This window comes from Clarias gariepinus, chromosome 9 (genome assembly GCF_024256425.1).
Source record: "Clarias gariepinus isolate MV-2021 ecotype Netherlands chromosome 9, CGAR_prim_01v2, whole genome shotgun sequence".
Taxonomy (NCBI): Eukaryota; Metazoa; Chordata; class Actinopteri; order Siluriformes; family Clariidae; genus Clarias; species Clarias gariepinus.
Genome location: NC_071108.1, coordinates 28,020,341 through 28,040,768, shown reverse-complemented (window position 1 = coordinate 28,040,768; position 20,428 = coordinate 28,020,341). Strand labels below are relative to the sequence as shown.

Below are 20,428 nucleotides of genomic sequence, written 5' to 3'. Positions count from 1 at the left end.
GCGTCCTGACCACGAGGCTGGACAAGGAGCCACAGCACTGCCATGGCAAGCTTGTAGCTGCAAAAAGAGACGGGTCCCAGTGATTTTAGAATCTAAATATTTATCTCTGAGCTTGGCTGAGGCATCTCAGCTGATTTTTTTTTTCAATCATTTGCTATAATAGTTTAAACTAAAATTGTAACAGATAGCAGTTTCCCATCAATACAGGATCTTATAAAGCATAATATTTTTTGTCTTATAATTTCATGAGCACGCAATTAATCATACTGAACGGTACCGTCGTTAGCAATTAACCTTCCTCGTGCCAGTATTCGGTGCCTTTGGCCAGGTGAATGGAATCTAACTGAGAACTACAAGTGATGGGGAACAAGAAATGCTCTGGCATTGTTCCTGCAGGAAATCCCTGCCTGCATTCATACCTGCTGGTGTCTCACCACAAATCGCACCCCTTCCAATCTATTCACCCCCGGTGCTCAGAAAATGCCTTCTAAGAGAAAGGGTCAAGAACCTATTACCAGCTTTGATAACAATGACCCCCAGCCATGCTCCCCCACTCTTCGACTTCCAACCCTCCCCTCCTCCTCACTCTTCCACTCTGTCGGAGTCCATCCATCTATCTTCCCTCTTTCTCCTGGCACTCGGCACTCCTATGCCACAGAATTTCAAAATCGGCTTTTTGGTGTAGGAACTTGAACATGACTGAGTGCAAAATGGTTTGGATGAGTGACATGACATCCAAAGGAAAGCAGAAAAAAAATGCATGCAAAATCGCTTGCTCGTAACTTTTCTTCTCAGACTCTTCACATCTACACATCTCCTCTGCAGCTACTTTTCCATGTCTTTTGTTGTTCCTTCTCTTCCACACACATACATCCACCCCCCTCCCCTCATTTTTTGGGCGCTTGTGAGTCCTCTGCCTTTCAGATGGCCTAGTCACCGTCGTGCTGTGGCGGAACGGGTATGGAGAACTCCAGCGCCATTTTTATCAGGATGACTATTTTCGTGGCACTGCTCCCTCTCACTGCACCCCTTTCTCCGTCCGAAATAGTCTGCGCCTTAACGAGCGCTCGCCCGTCCCTTTTCCCAGCTATAAAAACAAGGCAGCGCTGAAGATGCTTGGAGGATGTGGTTATTATTGCGCCGAGGCCCGGGCCAGTTTCAGTAAATGATGCTCCAAACATAGCCTGAAAGGAATGACTTGGGCTTCTGCTCATCATTCCTCATTTGCACAGGCCATGAGTCAGCCATGGTGATATTATTTGTTCCAGAGAAAACACCGACTCTCTCTCTCTCTTTTTCTCTTACACACACACACACACACACACACACACACACACACACTCTTTCCCTGACTATACTTGGCCTGGCTAAGTAATTCAAAAAACATGGCCATAATTTGCTATGACATGTTTCATTTTGGAGCTCCGAATCAGATAGGCATCTCTATTGCAAGCGTCCTCTGGACAGGAGTAAAGTGGGGCTATTTGGGCTGACTGGGAAATGGGTTTTGCATGGGCCAAAAATGACCTGGAACCTGAATGGCAATGCTTTGTTTATTCTTTCGCTTGCATCCGCCGAACTCAAATGAGCCATATGCCCCCACATGGATGTCAAGTCGAACTGTCCGCCCACATTACTGAGAAGAATGCCATTAAAACCAGAAGGGACTTGTAGCGAAAGCATGATATTAAAAGCAGGAAACAGACCCCCCAAAAAGTGTTAGTGTAGATAGAAGATAAAAGTTTCAAAAGACACAGAGCTTATATTTAGTGAATTCAAAGTCAGTGAATTCCGTACTTTAGTAGGTTACCAAAGCGAACCTAAGCCACAAAAATGAGCATTTTCCTCAGGCAGTGACAAACAAAAGTGGAGTAAAGCAACAGAGAGAGGGAAGGAGAGAGAGAGAGAGAGAGAGAGAGAGAGAGAGAGAGAGAGAGAGCTGGGTAAACGCTGGTCAGTGACCTGCTGAGGTTTAATTTGGGTGAGAGTTGAGTGGGACGCCAGAGGCAAGCCAACATGTGCGCATGCGTATACACATACACACGTATACACACACACAGGGGGAAATGTCTCTTTGCCCTTCTGCCACCTTTGTAAGGACCATTACTTCCACCTACACACTGTCCCTGATGGAGCAGAGGTCATACCATCTCAAGTAAGAAAACTATCACTCTAACACCATACACACCCACACACATACAGATGACAAAATAGCACACGCAAACAGGGTCATCAAAATATTATTCATTAAACAAGTGCAAAATGATACAATTTATAACATCACAGCTTTGTAATACTTAAGAATTTTCTTTAAAAATAGTTTTTCCATTACACAAAATGTATTGTATATATCTATTAAGATTGCTTTTATGGTACAAGGCATATATGAAAACATTTATTTTGGACGTAAATGGTTATGTTTACGTTATGGTAAATGAAATATTTGTCTCTTTCCATACAGAGTTACTCAGTGGTTAACTTTCTTCCGCTTGTGATTTGATTATTTATGATGGCACAACACAAGTCTATTATGGGTTTACACACTGAAGCAAAGATAGGAATGTGTTTCTGTCCAAACTTCACACAGGACACATGGTTTTGTTCAGCAGAAATATAAAAGTCCCTCGCATGGACATGACGATCTCCATTCATCCCTTTTATCTAAAAAAAAAAAAAAAAAAAAAAGGTGGTGCAGGCTTGAGCCATTTTAGCCAGATGCTATCAAAAAGATAAACCACAAACACTTAATCCATATCCAAAAAGGGTTGAATTTCCTAGAAACAAACCCTGGGGGAAAAAAAAATCCAACGATGGCCAAAAGAAGCGCTCCTAAGTCAACAGTGGTAAATGGGCGATAATTGCCCTCACTGCTTCAACAGCTGTATAAGCTGATGTGCTAAAACAAGGAAGAATAGACCCTTTCACAAGGGCTTGCTGTCCCTTGGGCACCCCCTTCTAACCCCTCCCGATCCAGTTGGATCAACTGTAAACACATCGCAGCCTGTCCACTATGTCTTTGTTGCTTAAAGTCCCATTTTTCTTGGCTGACCACAGCGCAAGCTCGATCGGACGCTGTCGCAAAGAGTGCCGAATGTTTATTATGATGTCTCGCAGTATGCGTTCACACTGCGTTGGCTTACATTTTATTTCCACACAACCTAAGACAACTTTACCTTTTTTAACATGAAGGAACTTTCCAGAAGCCACATAATACAAGGTCGACACGAAAAGAGGACCCTGGGGTGGTGTCCGAGGTCAAGCGTAAGTGTAGCCAAATTGGATTTGTCTCTACCTACTTCTTACCCCAATGAAAAGCCTAATTAACAATGTCTGGCTGATTGAAACAATAGTCCCCTAGTGCAACAGATAAGGCGCTCCAGCCCGAGGCAGGCAGACAGAGTTCCTGCACTTCAAAGCCTTACCGGAGACCCTGGACGCTATCGGACACTAACCTGATTGGGAATCCAATTTAAAGAAGAGGGAGGTGGGTGGCGGGGCTGGGGCTAAACTCACATAACCAAAACGCTGAAACAAAACCAGTTGTGGACCCCCACCTCCTCCAAGAACTGTTCAGAGAGTCAGTCATGACATTGTGAAACACGAAGCATGACCTCCTGGTTCGATTGGAAACGGACCCCACATCTGAGGACAGGCCTCCACACCATAATTGAATCAAGCTTTGTAACCACATTGGGGTAAAAAAAAAAAAAAAAAAAGAAAGTTTGAGGAGAAGAAAAAAATCGACACAAATCTTGTGATTGATTCTTGAGTAAGGAAGTTGACAAGGTCACTTTCAATTAATGGCCTCCTTGCGTGCAGATAGTTGTTACTTGGTCATGCTGGGAGGCTTGAGTACGTCAATGTTGACAGTGGAGGCCATGGGGCAAAGTGAAGATTTCCCGTAGCTGTGTTGTACACGTACTGAAATTATCAGGATGACAGGTAACAGTGCGCAGTCATGGTGCGCCTGCAGAGCAGTGAGCTCATCCCGAACTGAAACTCAGCTGTCTTGCCTGCTCGTCATGTGGGCTGTACTTCCCAGAGAAGCACAGGTGTTTGCTTAAATAATGTTCAGGAATTATGATTTATTGCATTTGTACACTACATGTTCTTTCATTAAGAGTCCATGTTTTGTCCAATGCTGTTTCTGATTGAAAACAGATTATTTGGTTGGAAAAGATGATCAAACAAAAATATTTGAAATTGTCCCAAGTCAGGAAGCTCTCTTGATTTTCAGCACATTTGTAGCTATTTCGAAATGTCGAGATAATCTTTTATTTTTTGATTGATTATGTGAATATTTCTTTGTTTACATAAAGAAAGAACATCTCTGTAGGTCATGGACAGGGGAAAATCTGAAATCAAGTATATACACACATTTATACTACTCCACCAACATCAGTTGGCAGTTGCTTGGCGAGACACGAGCTAGTCATTTTAAACCAATAAGCCATTAGCAGGCACCTGCAGGCCTGAAAATAAACAGGTCGTATTTATGCTTTTCTCTCTCCGGTGAAACAGCTGACTCGCAGCCAATAAAAACAGACTTATTCATGTGCTTTCATCGCATGAACATTTAGCTTCAACTCGTCATTTTGAGCACACCAAAAGAACATGTGGACACGCGCCCACGTTTACAAGTAGAGATGCAGTTTTTAGTAATGTTCTCCACACTAGGATACTGTCTTCCTTTGGGTTCCTCTCTAAGCTCATCTCCTACGGATTCTGTGGTCAGTTGCTGCAACTTGAAATGAAAATCGAGAAAGCAAAAACAAAATAGTGACACATTTGAATGTGTGTGTGACTGAGAACTCTTCTCTCACGCAAAACTCTTCCCGAAACTCACCGAAGCTCTATGGGGTTTACAGAGCGTTCTAGGTTCTCGCTGGTTTTCTATGAATTGGGTATTAGGTTGCATTATTTCTGGTGCGCTACCATGGATTTCTGTTTATACACCCAATGCTGGCGATTTAGTGTGTAGACTTTTTGTTGCTACTATAAACACGATCAAATTCCTCCCCGTCACATGCGGACAGACACACAACCCTGCACGTGCTCTTCAACTCACCCCAGCAAGCGCACACACCCTTGACCTTTTACCAGCAGGACTCTTATTAGTCAACGAGCAGGTTTGTAGCATTTTACCCCCTCCTGATCGACCTTGTGACAAAGATCTGATCACTTTGCTCGTATCAATGGAATAAAGATGACACTGTGATAAAACAGCTCCATAAAAGTTCCTTGAGAGACACAGAGAAAGCCACGGGGGCCTGCTCCTAATTTCCCGCCGCGAGCTATTTAATCCATGGTCGTGATTAAGGTAAAAGAGTTATTCTTGAGTATTTTATTAAGAGGCGCTCTAGGCACTGGAAGAAGGGCTTTATTGCTTCTCAAACAGCGTGCCATACAATACAAGACAAACATTTGCTGTTATTTCAGCAAACTCAAGTCAGATGTGGCAGCAGGTTTTTTTTTTCTTTTTTTTCGTTTGCAAGAGAACCGGGGCATCAAAGGCAAGTCTCTTAAAACAAAACTCTTCTCTTCTGCACAGGCCTTGCCCTAAGTCGGGCCCGGTAGATAAATACAGAGGTGTCAAAAGAAAGCAGGAGAATCTGCTGACTTGTTTTAATTAAAGAGCCAAGTGCTGACATGCACACTGTAAAGATGGAGTGAATGCTATCTTTTCAGCACATTAGTGGTTTTTGGCTACTTGAGACACAGGACACCTCCGAGAGCATCAATTGACTGTCATTCAAATATTGTCAGACAATCAGACGTTACACCTTGTCTCTAATATAACTACCAAATTCAAAATAGAGAGAAAAAAAGAGTCTCAGCAATTATCCTCCATAGAACAATATTTGTTTAAATATGAATAACTAAATTTACGTATTGTTCTTCTGAGAGATTTGAATATTTTTTAAGACAAAAGACAGCAACTGGACTACAATCTGAAGTGAAAAAGCAAAAAACAGGGATGCTAGTTGCTAAAAATTACAATGACTTGGTCTTTATTTACTACAACAAACTTATCTTCCACCATGTTGATAAGGTTTTTTTACATCAGGGAAATTACCCAACTCAAGTCGATCTGTCCAGTATATATCTGCTCTTAATCTTCACTACAGATGCGGTAAGGGAGAAGCGCAACCTGTGGTCTCCGAACCAACCCGTATCCAAGCCCTATGACCTTCTGCCATTCCAAATATGTCACTCAAACAGAGAAGAATAACAAACAAAAGATTACTAAATGATCTCAGGTGGTATAGGGACGGCGGGAAGAGCATGTGACCATAACGCATCGACCTACACTCCACTGCAACCAATTACTATAAGTGGTGTTAGGTCTCTTATGTCACAATATTTATAAGTGCTCGACGCGGTTTGAATAGTTCCCTCAGTACTGTTCACCGCTGTTGGATTTTTGATTCAGCGGCTGTTGATTAATTTCCAAGTTATTTTCGTGCAGATGAAAGTTAGTTAAAAGTGTTCAATTGCTGAAGAATGCCGCATACCCACAAGTTTCTGTCCCGTTAAATGCAAGTTCAGTGTCCGGCTTCTAAAAAAAAAAAAAAAGAGTGAGAGCTGTCTTCAGTAGGAAAACATTTGTTTTAAATAACTTGGCCCCAATTAAAAGCTTTAATTGACAACTTCAAGAAAACCTCAGAGACATTTGCGACTGGTCAACTCAGGAGCGGACGAAAAGCCACACAGGCTGGCATTCTAACCGCTCGTAAAACACGACGCAGAAACCGGATCTTCGTTTTATGTTTAGCTGAAGGATGTGGCTTCACTTGGAGGCATGGAGAGAAAGAGAGAGAGAAGGGAGAGAGCAAAAGTCACTGAGTGCTTGTTTGTTTGTGACACTAAAGTCTACCAGGCATTAACCTATTACGTTAAGAGATTCGTTCACGGAGCGTCCTTGATACATGAGAAATAAAACAAAGTGTGATCGAGGTACATCAGTCCTTTTGAACTTAATGGATAGCTCCCGATAACGTACATGTATGATCAGTGCTATTAAATAATCCCTGACATATATTTAAAGACCTAACAAATCTCAGGAGATGAAGCATGCTATGTGTTCTTGGCCCGTCGCCAGCTAATCGGGTATGACCAGGAAGTGACTGAAAATGCGCGGCCACTTCCTGTTGCGTCACACCTTCTCTCGCCAATGCGAACAAGACAAACAGTGTTGCATTGGTTGGCAGCCAGGTGAGAGTCTTTGTGAGTAGGAGTTAATGATTATCTTGAAAGTGGACGAGGGCTGAGGCGTCTCGCCAGTACAGTGCATCCTTTGCCCTTTGTGGAGGATGCTAATCTCGCGCAAGGCTCTCCTCTGGGAATGTCCCAGCTGATAATGTCATAGAGTCCAAGTGTATAACAGAGCAATTTGTTTTGCTCCCAGAGCTATGTTCCCGCTTTCTCTATCTCTCGCTCACTCTCTCTTATATACACACACACACACACACACACACACACACACAGACATACAAACACATACACACTCTCAGCTCAGGATCAAGAGAGTGCAATGAGAGTAGCTTATTAATCTGCGACTTTTAATAAAAACTAAACGGTGAGGTTCTGCTACATCTCTCAAAGGTATAGCAGTGTATATGTACAGTATATCATTGCATAAAACTAATTATTATACCATTTAATTAATCATAAGAGAGAAAGGGAGAGAGAGAGAGATACAAAAAAATTGCATTTAGAATTAAAATTTTAATCGGCTGGAACTGAAAGGTAATCTATTTGTTTTCCAATTCCTAGGCACTTGTTCCCGCCTGTCACCAATAGGAAAGCTACTAGTGTCAGAGGGCAACTTAGCCATCTTTCATATATGTAATCAGGCAAACACTGTTGATTGGCCATGAACACTACAGAGAAAAATATATTGTATACGATAATGTATATGCATATATTTCACATATTTAAATCATCCACTCGTTTGTCTACTGTAAAAACTTTATCATGGTCAGGGTCACTGTGAATCTGGAGTCTACCCTAGGAACACCCACGGCTGTGGGCAGGAACATGTTTCTGGATGAAATGCCAATTCACTGCAGGGCACCACCCAGCCGCACCTAGGGGCAAGTTATCGCAGCCTGATTAACTACATTAGAATCTTTGGGGAGGTGCACATAAACCAGAAGACAAAGACACAAACCCGAGCAGATGGAAGAACACGGACAGTAATCTGAGGTCAGGGTCAAATCAGAACCCTGGAGCTATGGTTTTTCCAAATCATGTGTGAAAAAGAAATCCTGAAGGAGCTCACTGTATGTCCAACCTATACGTAGGTGAAGTCAATCACAAAAAGCAATAATACATACATAAAGTCTGTCACGGCTTCACTTCCGTCCATCACCTACAGGTGGAACCTGGCTTCACTAAATGAATGGTGAAGTCAGGGTGATGGAGTTCTCACGGTCACGTTTTCTGTCTCTTTTTTTTTTCTTTTTCCTACAGTGCTCCGTTCTGTCCAGCTTTGAAGACAACAGTGAAAGACGAGGTCAGGGGTGGAGTTTCTTGGAAGGACTAAAATACTCCAAAATAATGATAACGGACTTCTTCTACATACTTTCACAAAGACACCATATGACCAGAAACCCCGGCCCCCTGAATTCCTGCCTCCACCCTCATCAACCTCTCCTGTCCTCTCTCTCTCGTTCTCTCTGTCCCTCTCTCTGTCACTCCTCCTCATTTCCATTCCTTCACCCTCCCCCCATCCTCCTCTCATCTCCTTTTCAACAAGAGCAGTTTGTCAGGGTCAGAAAGCAATTCAAAACCCCTATTAATGAGCGAGGGAGAGAAAAGTGAGGTATGGGAGGACAGGGGAAAGAGTGTGTGGGGGGGGGCGGGGGGGTACTGAGGGGTGCCGGGGGTGTCTGCCATCAAAGCCGACAAGAAAAGAAGGCCAGGTGGTTGTGGGAATTGCGGCCTTTTCGTCAGGACGGAATCTTCTGCGTAATTAGCAAGCCGGATTGGGACCCTCTGAAGCAGGAGGATAGCTCCTCGGAGGGTAACAATTTGCACTTCTACAGGAGCCGCATAGGGAGGACAGAAAGGAGAGGAAAAGGGAAACTATGGCATCTTTTATTGGGGTGGACAAAGCTGCCGCATCCTTTCAAAGGCCTGTGCTTAGGCTTCCAGAGCAGAGGAAGAGTGAGTGAAATAAAGGGGGGAAAGACAGAAAAGAAAAAAGAAAAGGAATTGAAGAAGTGGACAGCAGTCGGAAAAGAGGCACAAATGCCAACATGCAGTTCACAGAGAAAAACGAAAGGGAGCAAACAGGGGTGTGTGTGTGTGTGTGTGTGTGCATGCGCGTGTTTGTGGACAGCTACTGACATACAGCCAAACTACAGACACTTCCAGAATTTAACTGGTTTCCTCTTGCTAATGCCACCAGTCACAATTTTAAGAGAGTGGAGAGAGGAGAAGGGACAATACAGAAAGTAAAGTGTTTACAGCAGCTGAAAGCAGAAGTCTGTTTACTATAAACTACATTAAATCATGTTTTGTTGAAGCCTGAAGCAAAATGATGCATGATTGTTTTATTTTAAAGTTGATTATGGGTTTATAATCATTAAATCGATACTGGGCTGGAAACAATGACAGCTACACACCAAACCTGGATATTACAATATTATTTACCATATAGTGTGGCAAAGCAATTTGTTATTATCATCATCTCCTCTTAAAATAGTCTTGTACTATTTTGTAAATTCTTTTTAGCTGTGATGTCTTTGGACTTTTTGGCCTACAAGTAAGCAACCAGTTGTGTTGCGGTAGTTTCTGACCTTTTCCGGCTTTAGGTCACCATTTGTCGTCCATCACTCAGAAGTGCACATTTACACCGGTGCACATTTACACACATCGGGATGTTGTTGCAATTCAATATTTTCACGAGCTGCTGCGTTGTTACCATGGGGTTTTACTAGAGCTAATAGGCCATCTTGAAATGTTTTGGTGACGCCCCCAAAAAGCCCCTTCTTAAGATTTCACTAACAATCTGACTGCCGCTTTAGTTGATTCTTTCATCCATAACTAGGAGTTATATAGTTATAAAGTTTGAACAGAAAAAGGGTTAATTAAAAAATTATTCATTCTTCTTAAACATTAATGGCAGTCTCTTGATCACGGTTCCAAAAGTTGCAAACTTTTCTAACACACACACACACACACACACACACATTTTTATTCCAGCCTGTCCTGGGACAGTGCAATCCCATCTTTTCCTAATGACACAATATGGAGGAGAGAAGATGAGTGAATGAGATAAACATAAAAGTCGGCGCCTCTGAACATGTAATCTGTGGCGGACTTTAAAGCGGCGCAGCGAACCGCGTCCCTCTGGAGAAGCTGCTCTATTGGGAACAGCATTCACTTTCTTATCACCAAAGGATGGAACATCAAAAAGGCTGAAGAAGTCACGTCTGTCCGGACGCAGCCCACAGGACAGGGAGGATACTGAGTCACCCGCTAACACGGGAATTTCAGAATAGGGGAATTACTGTATAGCCTGTGTGTGTCTGAGCTTGTCTGTGAACATGTGTGTATGTGCCATGCCCAGGATGATAAGTCAATATCCCGCAGCAAAATCGCCACTTGCTTCTTGTATTGCAGGAAGTGTGTTCAGTGTACACAAGAGTGGCTTAGCTATTTAATGCCATGAATCCAAAACAATACAGATAGCCTGAAAACACTTCACTAGGAGAAAATCAGAGATTAAGGGAGTGGAGGGAAATACTCACAAACCACTCATTGGACAACAGGTAACACTGGGAAAAGACAAATGAATCCTTTACATGTAATTATACAAAACACCTGGACCAGTGCTTTTGCATAATCTTGTAGTTTCGTTTACTATCAGCCACGTGATCAGCACCTACAAACTTTGTAGTAACATTGTACATAAACAGTCATTATCCCTTACTGGATATGTAGCAGTGTTCTACTTGTGCACCCAAGAGTACTCGATACGTAGCTCAACAAAAAGCTTAGCATAAAGAAGAAAAGAGCTCTGGGAAGCTTCAATATTTATATATATATATATATATATATATATATATATATATGCAATCCCATTCCACACCAATGGTACTCCAGTATTCACCCAGGCTACTCTGCACAGATGGTTTATAGCATTAAAATGTTCATGAAAAGTTCCATGCACAAAACAATGTGCATCAATTCAATGGTAAATAATAATAATAATAATAATAATAATAATAATAATGTATGTATACAACTAAAGCAAGATACTGCAATTTCTGTATCCTAAGAAACACTTTCTCATACAATTCTCTCCAAAAGTAAGAAAAATGTTCTCATGTTAAAAAACAAATTGCAATAGTTATTTAACACTTAAAAGGGTTTATATTACTCATACACCAGCCCAAACCTGACACACTATAGACATCCACAAGGCTCTTTCTTGACCTTGTGCTTTCTAGTGTCGAATTACAACATTGGAACATTTTAGACCCAGATATTAGCTGACCAGATGCTAATGTGTGAAGTGTTGACGTCTCAATGTGCAGCCAATAGGCTTTACATCAAGATGTCTGAAGTACAGATTTAAGACTTTTACACTTAAAAGTTAGAACAAATTAATTTACATGGAAACAAGATGAATATAATTAGAGCAGGGCATACAGTACTGACACTGCAAGGAAGACAAAGCTTTAACCCCTGACTAGCCTACAAGCTGACTTTTGGCAAGCTTTTACTAGAAGATCACCATGCATTTCAAAAAAAGAAGAGAGAGAGAGAGAGAGAGAGAGAGAGAGAGAGAGAGAACATCTCAAGAGTCCTAGAAGTGTGGGCTAAGGAGGGCCAAAAACAAACAAATCAGGTCTTTGTGGACTGCAGCTCGGGACTAAAGTAGCTCATAGTGGAAGGGGTCAATAACCATATTGGGAGAGTAGACATTTATCAAAACAGCTTATTATGGGCTTTAAGCATTAGGCACAGAAAGCAGAGACAACACAGGTTATGGGATCCTTCATAGCATTAGTTGGTGTGAATAACACGCCCTGGTGTGAAACGTAATCTATCACTCAGTGGCTGCATTAGCTGTGCAAAATATGTGAAATCAACTGATAATACGTGGACATGCATTTGATAATTTAGAAGCACATTTTGTGTAATGATATCTGATACCATGCAGGTGTCTAGAAAAAGTTGTATGTTGTTACTCTGTATTTCTGGCAGTTAGGCAAAAATTATAATGAATACAGTATATAAGAATTATATAACAAAACATTTACTTTTATAGTATATAAAACATATAATGGATTATTTTGTCTAAACATAGAAACATTCACTGTATATCAATTTTTATTTTATTGAAAACTAATAAAAACAAGTAAACTGAATGCTGAATTCGTTCATTATCATTGTCTTTCTGATTATGATTGTGAGTAGGAAGAAGTAGAATCCTAACAGTGTCAGATGGTCGGTGTATGTCATCACATGGCAACAAAAACAAACTCTGGAATATTTAGCCTTCACTCAAAACATTTAACAAAGGAGAGCAAATCCAGCCAACAATGTGAATAAATTAATTTAAAAACAAAAACAAACAAACAAACAAAAACAGTTTGTCAACTTTAAGCATTTATAAAAATAGTTTTTAACTATTTGTTCTGCAAATTTCAGATCGTTAAGTCAGAAGTCAAATTTTAGAAGTCATTAACAAAACATCCAAATTATGATAGAAAAAAAGGTTATTTTGTTATTTTGTGCCTGGCCATATAGTCTACTTTATTGAACATAAATAAGTAGATCATGTATATGCAAAACATCAAAAATTTAAGATAAAAAATATATATAGCTATGTTTAAATTATCTGTTCCATACTTAAGTATTACTATGATTATAATTAAAATCTATGTAAATCTAGGTAAATTAAAAAAAATCCTGCTAATCATACTATTTTATTAAAGTTTTTAAGATTTTATTCCAATTTAAAGTCAGCATTTCATTGGCTATGGTGAAATCAAAATATCACCATTGGTACTAAATTTTTAAACCAATGGTCAATTTCTAAATATAAACTAATACTTTAATTACTAAAAACTTATTGAACAATAAGCTAATAATTCAAGCTAACAAGCTAATAATGACTAACAATCAGCTCCAAAACAAAATGCTCACCTAAACTGTAAATATAGTACATATTTTAAGAACTATAAAACACAAAAAAGCTAAAGCAATTCCTGGATCATGTTTAAGTGGGAAAAAAATGTCAAGTCTGTCCCACTTCCATGGCCGAGGAGCAGCAGACAGAGTAGGCTGTAACATGATAAGCTGCTCTTGCGCTCAGACATGGCTGTTTTGTAACGGCTGTGTTGACTCGGCCGTGTTCGCGCCCTGCTTTGCTCCACAGCACATACGTCTCTTTCTTCAAAACGAATAAATAAATAAATGTAAAGTAGCAAATAAAGACTGTTGTGTTTGGAGGGGAAATGCAGCAAAGACATTCGAGTCATCTTTAAGGCATGTGTGTATACCTGCCAAAACATTACCCGAGTGAGGAATTGCACCTACTGGACTTTGAGAAGGAGAGCAAATGAGGTACTGCAGTCCCGCTGTCTGCGCATGTAGCGTATTGGATGGAAAAAAAGAAGAAGAAAAAAACACCTCCACCTGAGCTGTGTGATGTCATAAAAAAGTGCCATGAGCCAGACAAGGGCAGGGCAGAAAGTGACACAGTAATGAGTAGAGAGTGACTAACAAGGCCATGGCCAAGTTTCTGCTGCTTCTGTCTTCACAAAAGGTGAGTGGAGCTCGGGTGGGCCAGATCACAGAGCAGAGTGCCACTTTGTACCACCTGAGCAGCACCTTGTCCTTTTTTCCTCCTCTCGCACCACACTGGAGTTAACTAAGCACAAACTTAACAACACAAAATTCCCTAGTGCAACCGCATGTGTGTACAAGTACACATAAATCTGCAGGTCGGTGTGTGTTCTGCACACAGTACAAAAATCAAATTCCATCAAATTCAAATTAGACTCATTGTGCTTAACGTGAATCAGTGCCTTGTTGTTAGGGCACACTAACGTGCACACACACACACACACACACACACACACACCTGTGGATATGGAAGTCATTTTCATTGGCTTGCAGTCACAAATGCACACTCACAATACAACTCCACCCCCAACGCACACGCAGACGTTCATTAGCCCAGTTTATCACCTTCCTGACCAGTCATACGCAAGTGGCACTTAGATTGGCTTTTCACAACATCTTCTTATCAAAGACAAACCTCCAGCCCAGAGATTATGTGAAGCGAGTATATACAGGTTCTAATCACTTATACACCATTAGCCTGAAAGAAAAGCAAAGAAAAGAAAAAAAAATGATCGTATGAATCCGGCCCTCGTGACCATAAAAATCTAAACGTCAGCCATTGTGATTGTGTAAATCCAGTGGTTGGTGGTGACGGCCTAAGCCTTATAGCAGACCTTGCACACGGTTCCCATCACAATTTTATAGTGTTGTGGCTTGATTTTATTACATCTGTCAAAACATCATAGGCTGCACAAGAACCTTGTGATTTGTGATCCATATTTTTGTCTTCAAAGAGGACATCAAAATAAAAACAGCTATGTTAGACCAAAAATGGCTGATTAAAAAAAATAAAAAGGAGCAATGACTCGACAATGCTTTTGAGTTTGCAAGGAATAAGGCAATGGGCTGCAATGAGGTGGATTCATGCAGGCTACTTAATGCAGCCCTCATTTTACATGTGTCCACCAGCACTGTATGCCTTCCTGGATATATGCTCACTGATTGTGGTAATAGAGAGCAGGAGGATTTGATCTAAGTCAAAATGCTTACTGTACCATCACCACTTTAACCCATTTATTTTAAGATAGATTTCTAAGCCATGCTAGACGGTATCAGCTAAAATAATCCAAATAAGCAGATCATAACAAAACACATTGGTTTACTGGGTATCTGTGACCCATTAGAGTTTGCACAGTTCAAACCAGCCAATCTATATTGATGATTTTCAACAAGGCGCTGCAGGAACTGTCATGCAGATGACTGCTCTTCAGGGACTTTAACTGTGTTGCTCTAATTTGGGATTCTTTCACAGCAATCCCTAATCATTTTATTAAATTCTTTTATTAGACTTAATTTGAATTAATTAACAAAATATCGATTTAAAAAAATAAAAAAAGCCTCATTTATACGAGTAGGCTATTGATTTTTTGGAGGGGAAAATAAAAACAATAATAAAAAATAAAATACGCATTAGAGTAGTCAGCTAACGCTAGCTTTTAAATTAATACGGAGTGTTCGCCACTAATGAATAAAGAGACTGGCGTGCAAAACATGCGTCTGATAAGCAGGACTACTTTATCGGGATTTTCCATACAGAAAATATGAATAATACAATAATATAGCGATTTTCCCCGTGCGCGCTGCACTTCGTCGTTAATGGCGGCTTTAAAAATCACGTCAGAAAAAGCAGGCCGTTCTTACTGTAGGCGTGTGTATAGTTACCACAGGTGGAATGATTTTTTTTTTTTTTTGAAACACTATTCACTACAGAAGGATGCGGTTTGGGACGCAGCCCGAGTCACGTTGCGCGTTTTGGACGCTGTTGTTCCCATAGGTTAGCTCCTTGTGAAGATCCTGAGAGCCGACTAATGCAATGTCCATGCATTTAATTCGTTTAAAAATATTTAGTCATTTTAATAGACTATAAAAAATATAGCCTGTCGTGTTTCGTGTAGCCTTCTTCACGGAGAAAGGCTATTTATTTATTTCAAAGTTGATTTGTAATTAACCTGCTTTTAATCCGTCTGTGAAAAGTCAGGTAATAATAATAATAATACTTTGTAACTAATCATCGTTGTCACTTAGGTTAAACAAATTAATTAATTTATTCTGCATTTTTATTATGAGAAATATTTGCGATGAGACTTTATGTATATGTTTACAAATTTTATTTTGTGCAACGTTGCAATATTATTGTTATTGATATATGAAAAATATAGAGATATAAAATAATAATAATAATAATAATAATAATAATGTTTTTGATATGCTTTCAACATTTACGCTATTACAATTAAAATCGTAAGAGATACAATTAGTAGAAATATTATACTGTTTTATATTTGTCTTTACACCTTAAACTAATATTTATACTGTAAATGAGCCTGTCTGTTGTGTGACCATGTAAACGCTGATTTATTCGGCTACTTTGTTGCTGCTATATTACCGATACATCATGTCCATGAGCTTTTACGTATGTTTATGATTATAACAGGCCATTTTGAACAGATGGCATTTTTTTGATGAGAACCCTTTTTGACTGAATGTGTCGAGTTCAGCTGAGCAGCCCCTAAGCGGTTCATGTATATTGTCTGAGAACGTGGAGGTGAAAACCGGGAGAAATATCGGACAGGCCTTCGGGCTTAAGAAACTGACTTTAAGAAATGCATCGATAAGAAAAGGACACCAATATATGGAGCTCAAGGAAATATTCCCAGTCTCTCACAGGTGTGTGGTGTGTGTGTATGTGGTGTGTGCTCGGAAGGAAGACACGGATAAGCTCCGAAACACAGCCGCACTGCTGCTGGCTCACTTTAGCTTCCTTAGTCTTCAAAGGTACAGACCGGGTTAAAATAATACTGTATAAACTAGGACGTCGAGAATTTACTTCTGTTCAAACATCGATATTTAAAAATATATAAATGCATAAAAAATAATCCGTCAATCGTATCTTGTCGAGTCTTTGGGCAATGCGCACAAATTAATTTGGCCTACTTGCCCCAAACTACCCTCCCATACTAAATCCGTTTAGCATAAGGCCCGAATAATATTCCTCAACAAGTTATCAAGTCTGTTTCCTCGCTGTAGTAAATTTTCTAACGTTAATTATGAGTCTAATAATAACGCTATATAATGTCAATAAGTTTAAAATAAATAAATGACATGCCAACAATAAGTAAGAATTCCTGCAAGTAAAAAGACGAAATGTGAAAAAATGCCATGTAATTCATTTGTTTTCTTAAAAAATATATAATTTGTTACAAATATTTTCGTAAATGCAGACTCGGTTTTAAAATGAATTACTGCAGTAATATATAGTAATAGAGCAAAATGCAGGGAATTTGTATATATATTTAAAAAAAAAGTAAACATTCCTTAGGGATAATTAAATTGCTAAGTAAAAAATAATAACTCAAGTGATTTTTCATTATTGAACCAAATTAGCGCCGATTGTTTTTATCTTAAATTCATTTCTATATTGACAGTTGTAAGCTGTATGACTACTAATGACAGAAATGCACGAGCTACTAATTGCACATTTTTTCCCAGTGATTACGGTACATGCAAACATTACAGTATGACCAAAATTACACTTCCATGTCAAGTCCTGAAGTTAAAAATAACATTTAATTTTGAATACACTGCTTCTTAGACTACAAAGTAAAACAGAGGTGCTAAGTCAGTAGCATGCAAGCTATTGCAACTTAGAAACATTTCCGAACACGGTAATTCCTGGAAATAATTTAGCAATGAAATAAAAACAAAAACGCATAGCATCGTTGTGGTAGGCTGACAATACTCAAGTATGTCTAAAAACCGTCCAGAGTCGGATTCCCCCACTGCCGTAACAGTCCAAAAAGAGCCGATTCTTTTCTTTGCACAACATACATTATTCTATTGATCACCAGTTCCAATTGAGCGAAGAAACCGGAGCAACACGATGCGCAGGACGTAATGCAAACAAGTCGTAAATGCGACGTCTTGTAAAGTAAAACTGGTTCGAGCCGAGTCCTCATAAGAAGCATCTAGGGTTTTCGTTACTATTTCACTGCTGTCTATCGTATCCACTTGTCCGGGAGAGAGTTTTTCCTGAGTGCTGGGGTCGCCGTGGCCATGCGCAGTGCGCGAGCGCCCACTATTTCAGAAGCCAGGAATATTATTTCACAAGACTAAAAAAAAGTTAACTATTCCATTCGACAAGTTTTCCCTAAGTTTTCGCGCGGCGTGGTGAAAACGAAAGAGTGGGACTGTGAAACAAGCGCGATGTTCTTCTCCTTATCAGTGAGGGAAAAGCGTGTGGGCCATCACATCTCCAACTTCTCACGCTGAGAATAACTCCGGCTGCGACTAAAGCGCAAAAAGACCGGACGCGCGAACTCTGGGCATTAAAGTTCGATCGAAGAGTCTAAAGGAAAGGTTGAGAAATCTACGCGAACAAAGATGAGCTCTCACCAGGAACTAATCAATGAAAATGACACATTGGTGATCTGAGCAAGAAGCACGGAGTAAACGCGCGGCCGGAAAAGGGAAAGAAATAAGCGAAAAGAAAGGGAAAGAAGGCACCTACTTTTGGCCAGTTTTCTCGCCCTCGCCTTGGATCTCATCTCGTCGGCTTGTGGATTCCTCTCGTCCTCCTTGAGCTCAGAAGCGGCAGCAGCACTATCTTCATCTCACGAGCATTGTCAGTTCGGACACCTTCGCACATGCGCACAGGCCATTCAATCTGACACCGACGTCGGGGCCAAAAAAACTTTCCAATGTATTCATCATCATCACTTTTTTTGTCCTATCGTCTCTCCTTCAGATCACTTATCTCTTTCCCTCCTCCTCCTCCTTCGCTCCGCACCATCTCGCCCCCCCAACACACACACGCGCGCGCGCGCACGCACTCCTTTCTATGCTTGTTAGAGAGGAGTAAGTCGTGTTTTTCGCCAACCTGCCGAATCAGCTCCAGCGCGGGACGACAAAAAGTGCTTGACAGGGTGAAGGTCGCATCTCTGCAAGGTGATTTGAGCATTTAACTCATTCAGAAAATATTTTGTCAACAATAGTGCATTGACTAGAGGAAGGTAATGTATGAAATCTAGCATTTATGCAAAATTCCTTATTATTATTATTTTATTATTATTATTATTATTATTATTATTATTAACAACATTAATAATAATAACAATAATAATAAAGTTTTTATTATAATTTGTTTGTTCTCGCGGCGACAGTGTTTTGCTAATATTAAGTCATTTTAAATAAAATTATTTTTAAAAATACTTCCATATCCAGCACTCAGTTCATCCTCATTTTTTCCCTTTTTTCCCTGTAATCATCTGTGCACGCTGTTGGTAGTCATTTGAATTTTATGAGACATATTCATAAGTGTGCACACACACGCACAAACACGCACACATACACCTAGTGCGGTATTTATTTTGTTTCGAATTGCTTGTCAAAGTCGTGGCAAGTCTGAGTTACCGACGAATGAAGGTAAAATTGAGGAAGAGTGAACGAGAAAGGAGAGGGAAGGTAGGTGTGTGTGTGTGTGTGTGTGCGCGCGCGCTCGTGAGTGTTCAGTACGTCGCCCCTGGAGTAACGCATCCAATACCGGTTTATTATATCATTATTTGTATAATGATGGCGCGGTAAACAGAGCTTAGTTTGGTGGCAGGTAGCAGGCAGACAGCAAAAAATGATTAGAAATGTAAGTACTATTCCGCTGCATGCTGTGATGTGATGACTCAACGAGATTACTCTCTAAATTCTCTCTTAAAAACTAAATTCGGTATTAAGTTTTGAGTGTTTTTAATGCAATGGATAAATGTTTAATGTGAGATTTCTGCAGAAATCCTTCTTGCAACAGTCAAATTAGGTTAGATTTCAATGCTTTGCATTTAGCATCCTTTACATTTGACGCTGGGAAGATGAAGATCGGACGCATTCGATGAGGATGGAAATGAGTTTGGTTGAGTTTAATTATTAAAGCGACCAATATTTAAGCAAATACTTAATCACAATTGTTTTATTTTATTTTTGGTGTCTTTGTTTCATTATTATTATTATTATTATTATTATTATTAAAAATAGTTTATTGATTTTTTGTGTATGGAATTAAATCCCTGACCCCGATGAAATTCAAGAAAAATCTCATCTTCATCTGGCATCGTTTGGCAAGATAATTTTCACAATACTTTATTTTTTTATTTATTAAATATATTTTTTACAAGATAAAAATGGCCCCACAAAAAAGTCCCAACTGATGATTAAATATGGATCAGTGAAGATTTGTTGATATCGCTCTTCTTTTAATGAAGTGTTGAACAAGAATAGAACACAGCAGCCTTGTCAGCATCAGCAGCTTCACAAAATCTGTCTGTTCTGAAGCTATAGGTGTTGCTATATATATATATATATATATATATATATATATATATGTATATATTATTTATCAGTGTAATAAATTCCCAAAGTTACTTAGTAAAATAGTCTATATAAATATAAATGGATACATCACTTGGCCTTTTCGCGGGAACTGTACCCTGGTGTTAAAGTCTGTTCCAGAATTTGATATATCTTTTCTTAGAAGGTGCAAACCAAGAAGACTGTTCCTGATATCATTTCGTAAGTA

The 20,428-nt window shown here is 39.8% G+C and overlaps 1 protein-coding gene across 5 annotated transcripts in view; it reads right to left on the bottom strand.

The window, feature by feature from the left end:
* prdm16 (PR domain containing 16) overlaps positions 1–18,904 on the bottom strand; it is a 158,793-nt gene extending 139,889 nt beyond the window's left edge. For all 5 annotated transcript variants that reach the window (XM_053504124.1, XM_053504125.1, XM_053504126.1 and 2 more), the window contains exon 1: positions 18,377–18,904. In XM_053504124.1, coding sequence (XP_053360099.1) covers positions 18,377–18,413 — 37 coding nt within the window. In that variant the 5' untranslated portion in view covers positions 18,414–18,904. The remainder of the gene's footprint in view (positions 1–18,376) is intronic.
* Positions 18,905–20,428: the final 1,524 nt, after the last annotated feature.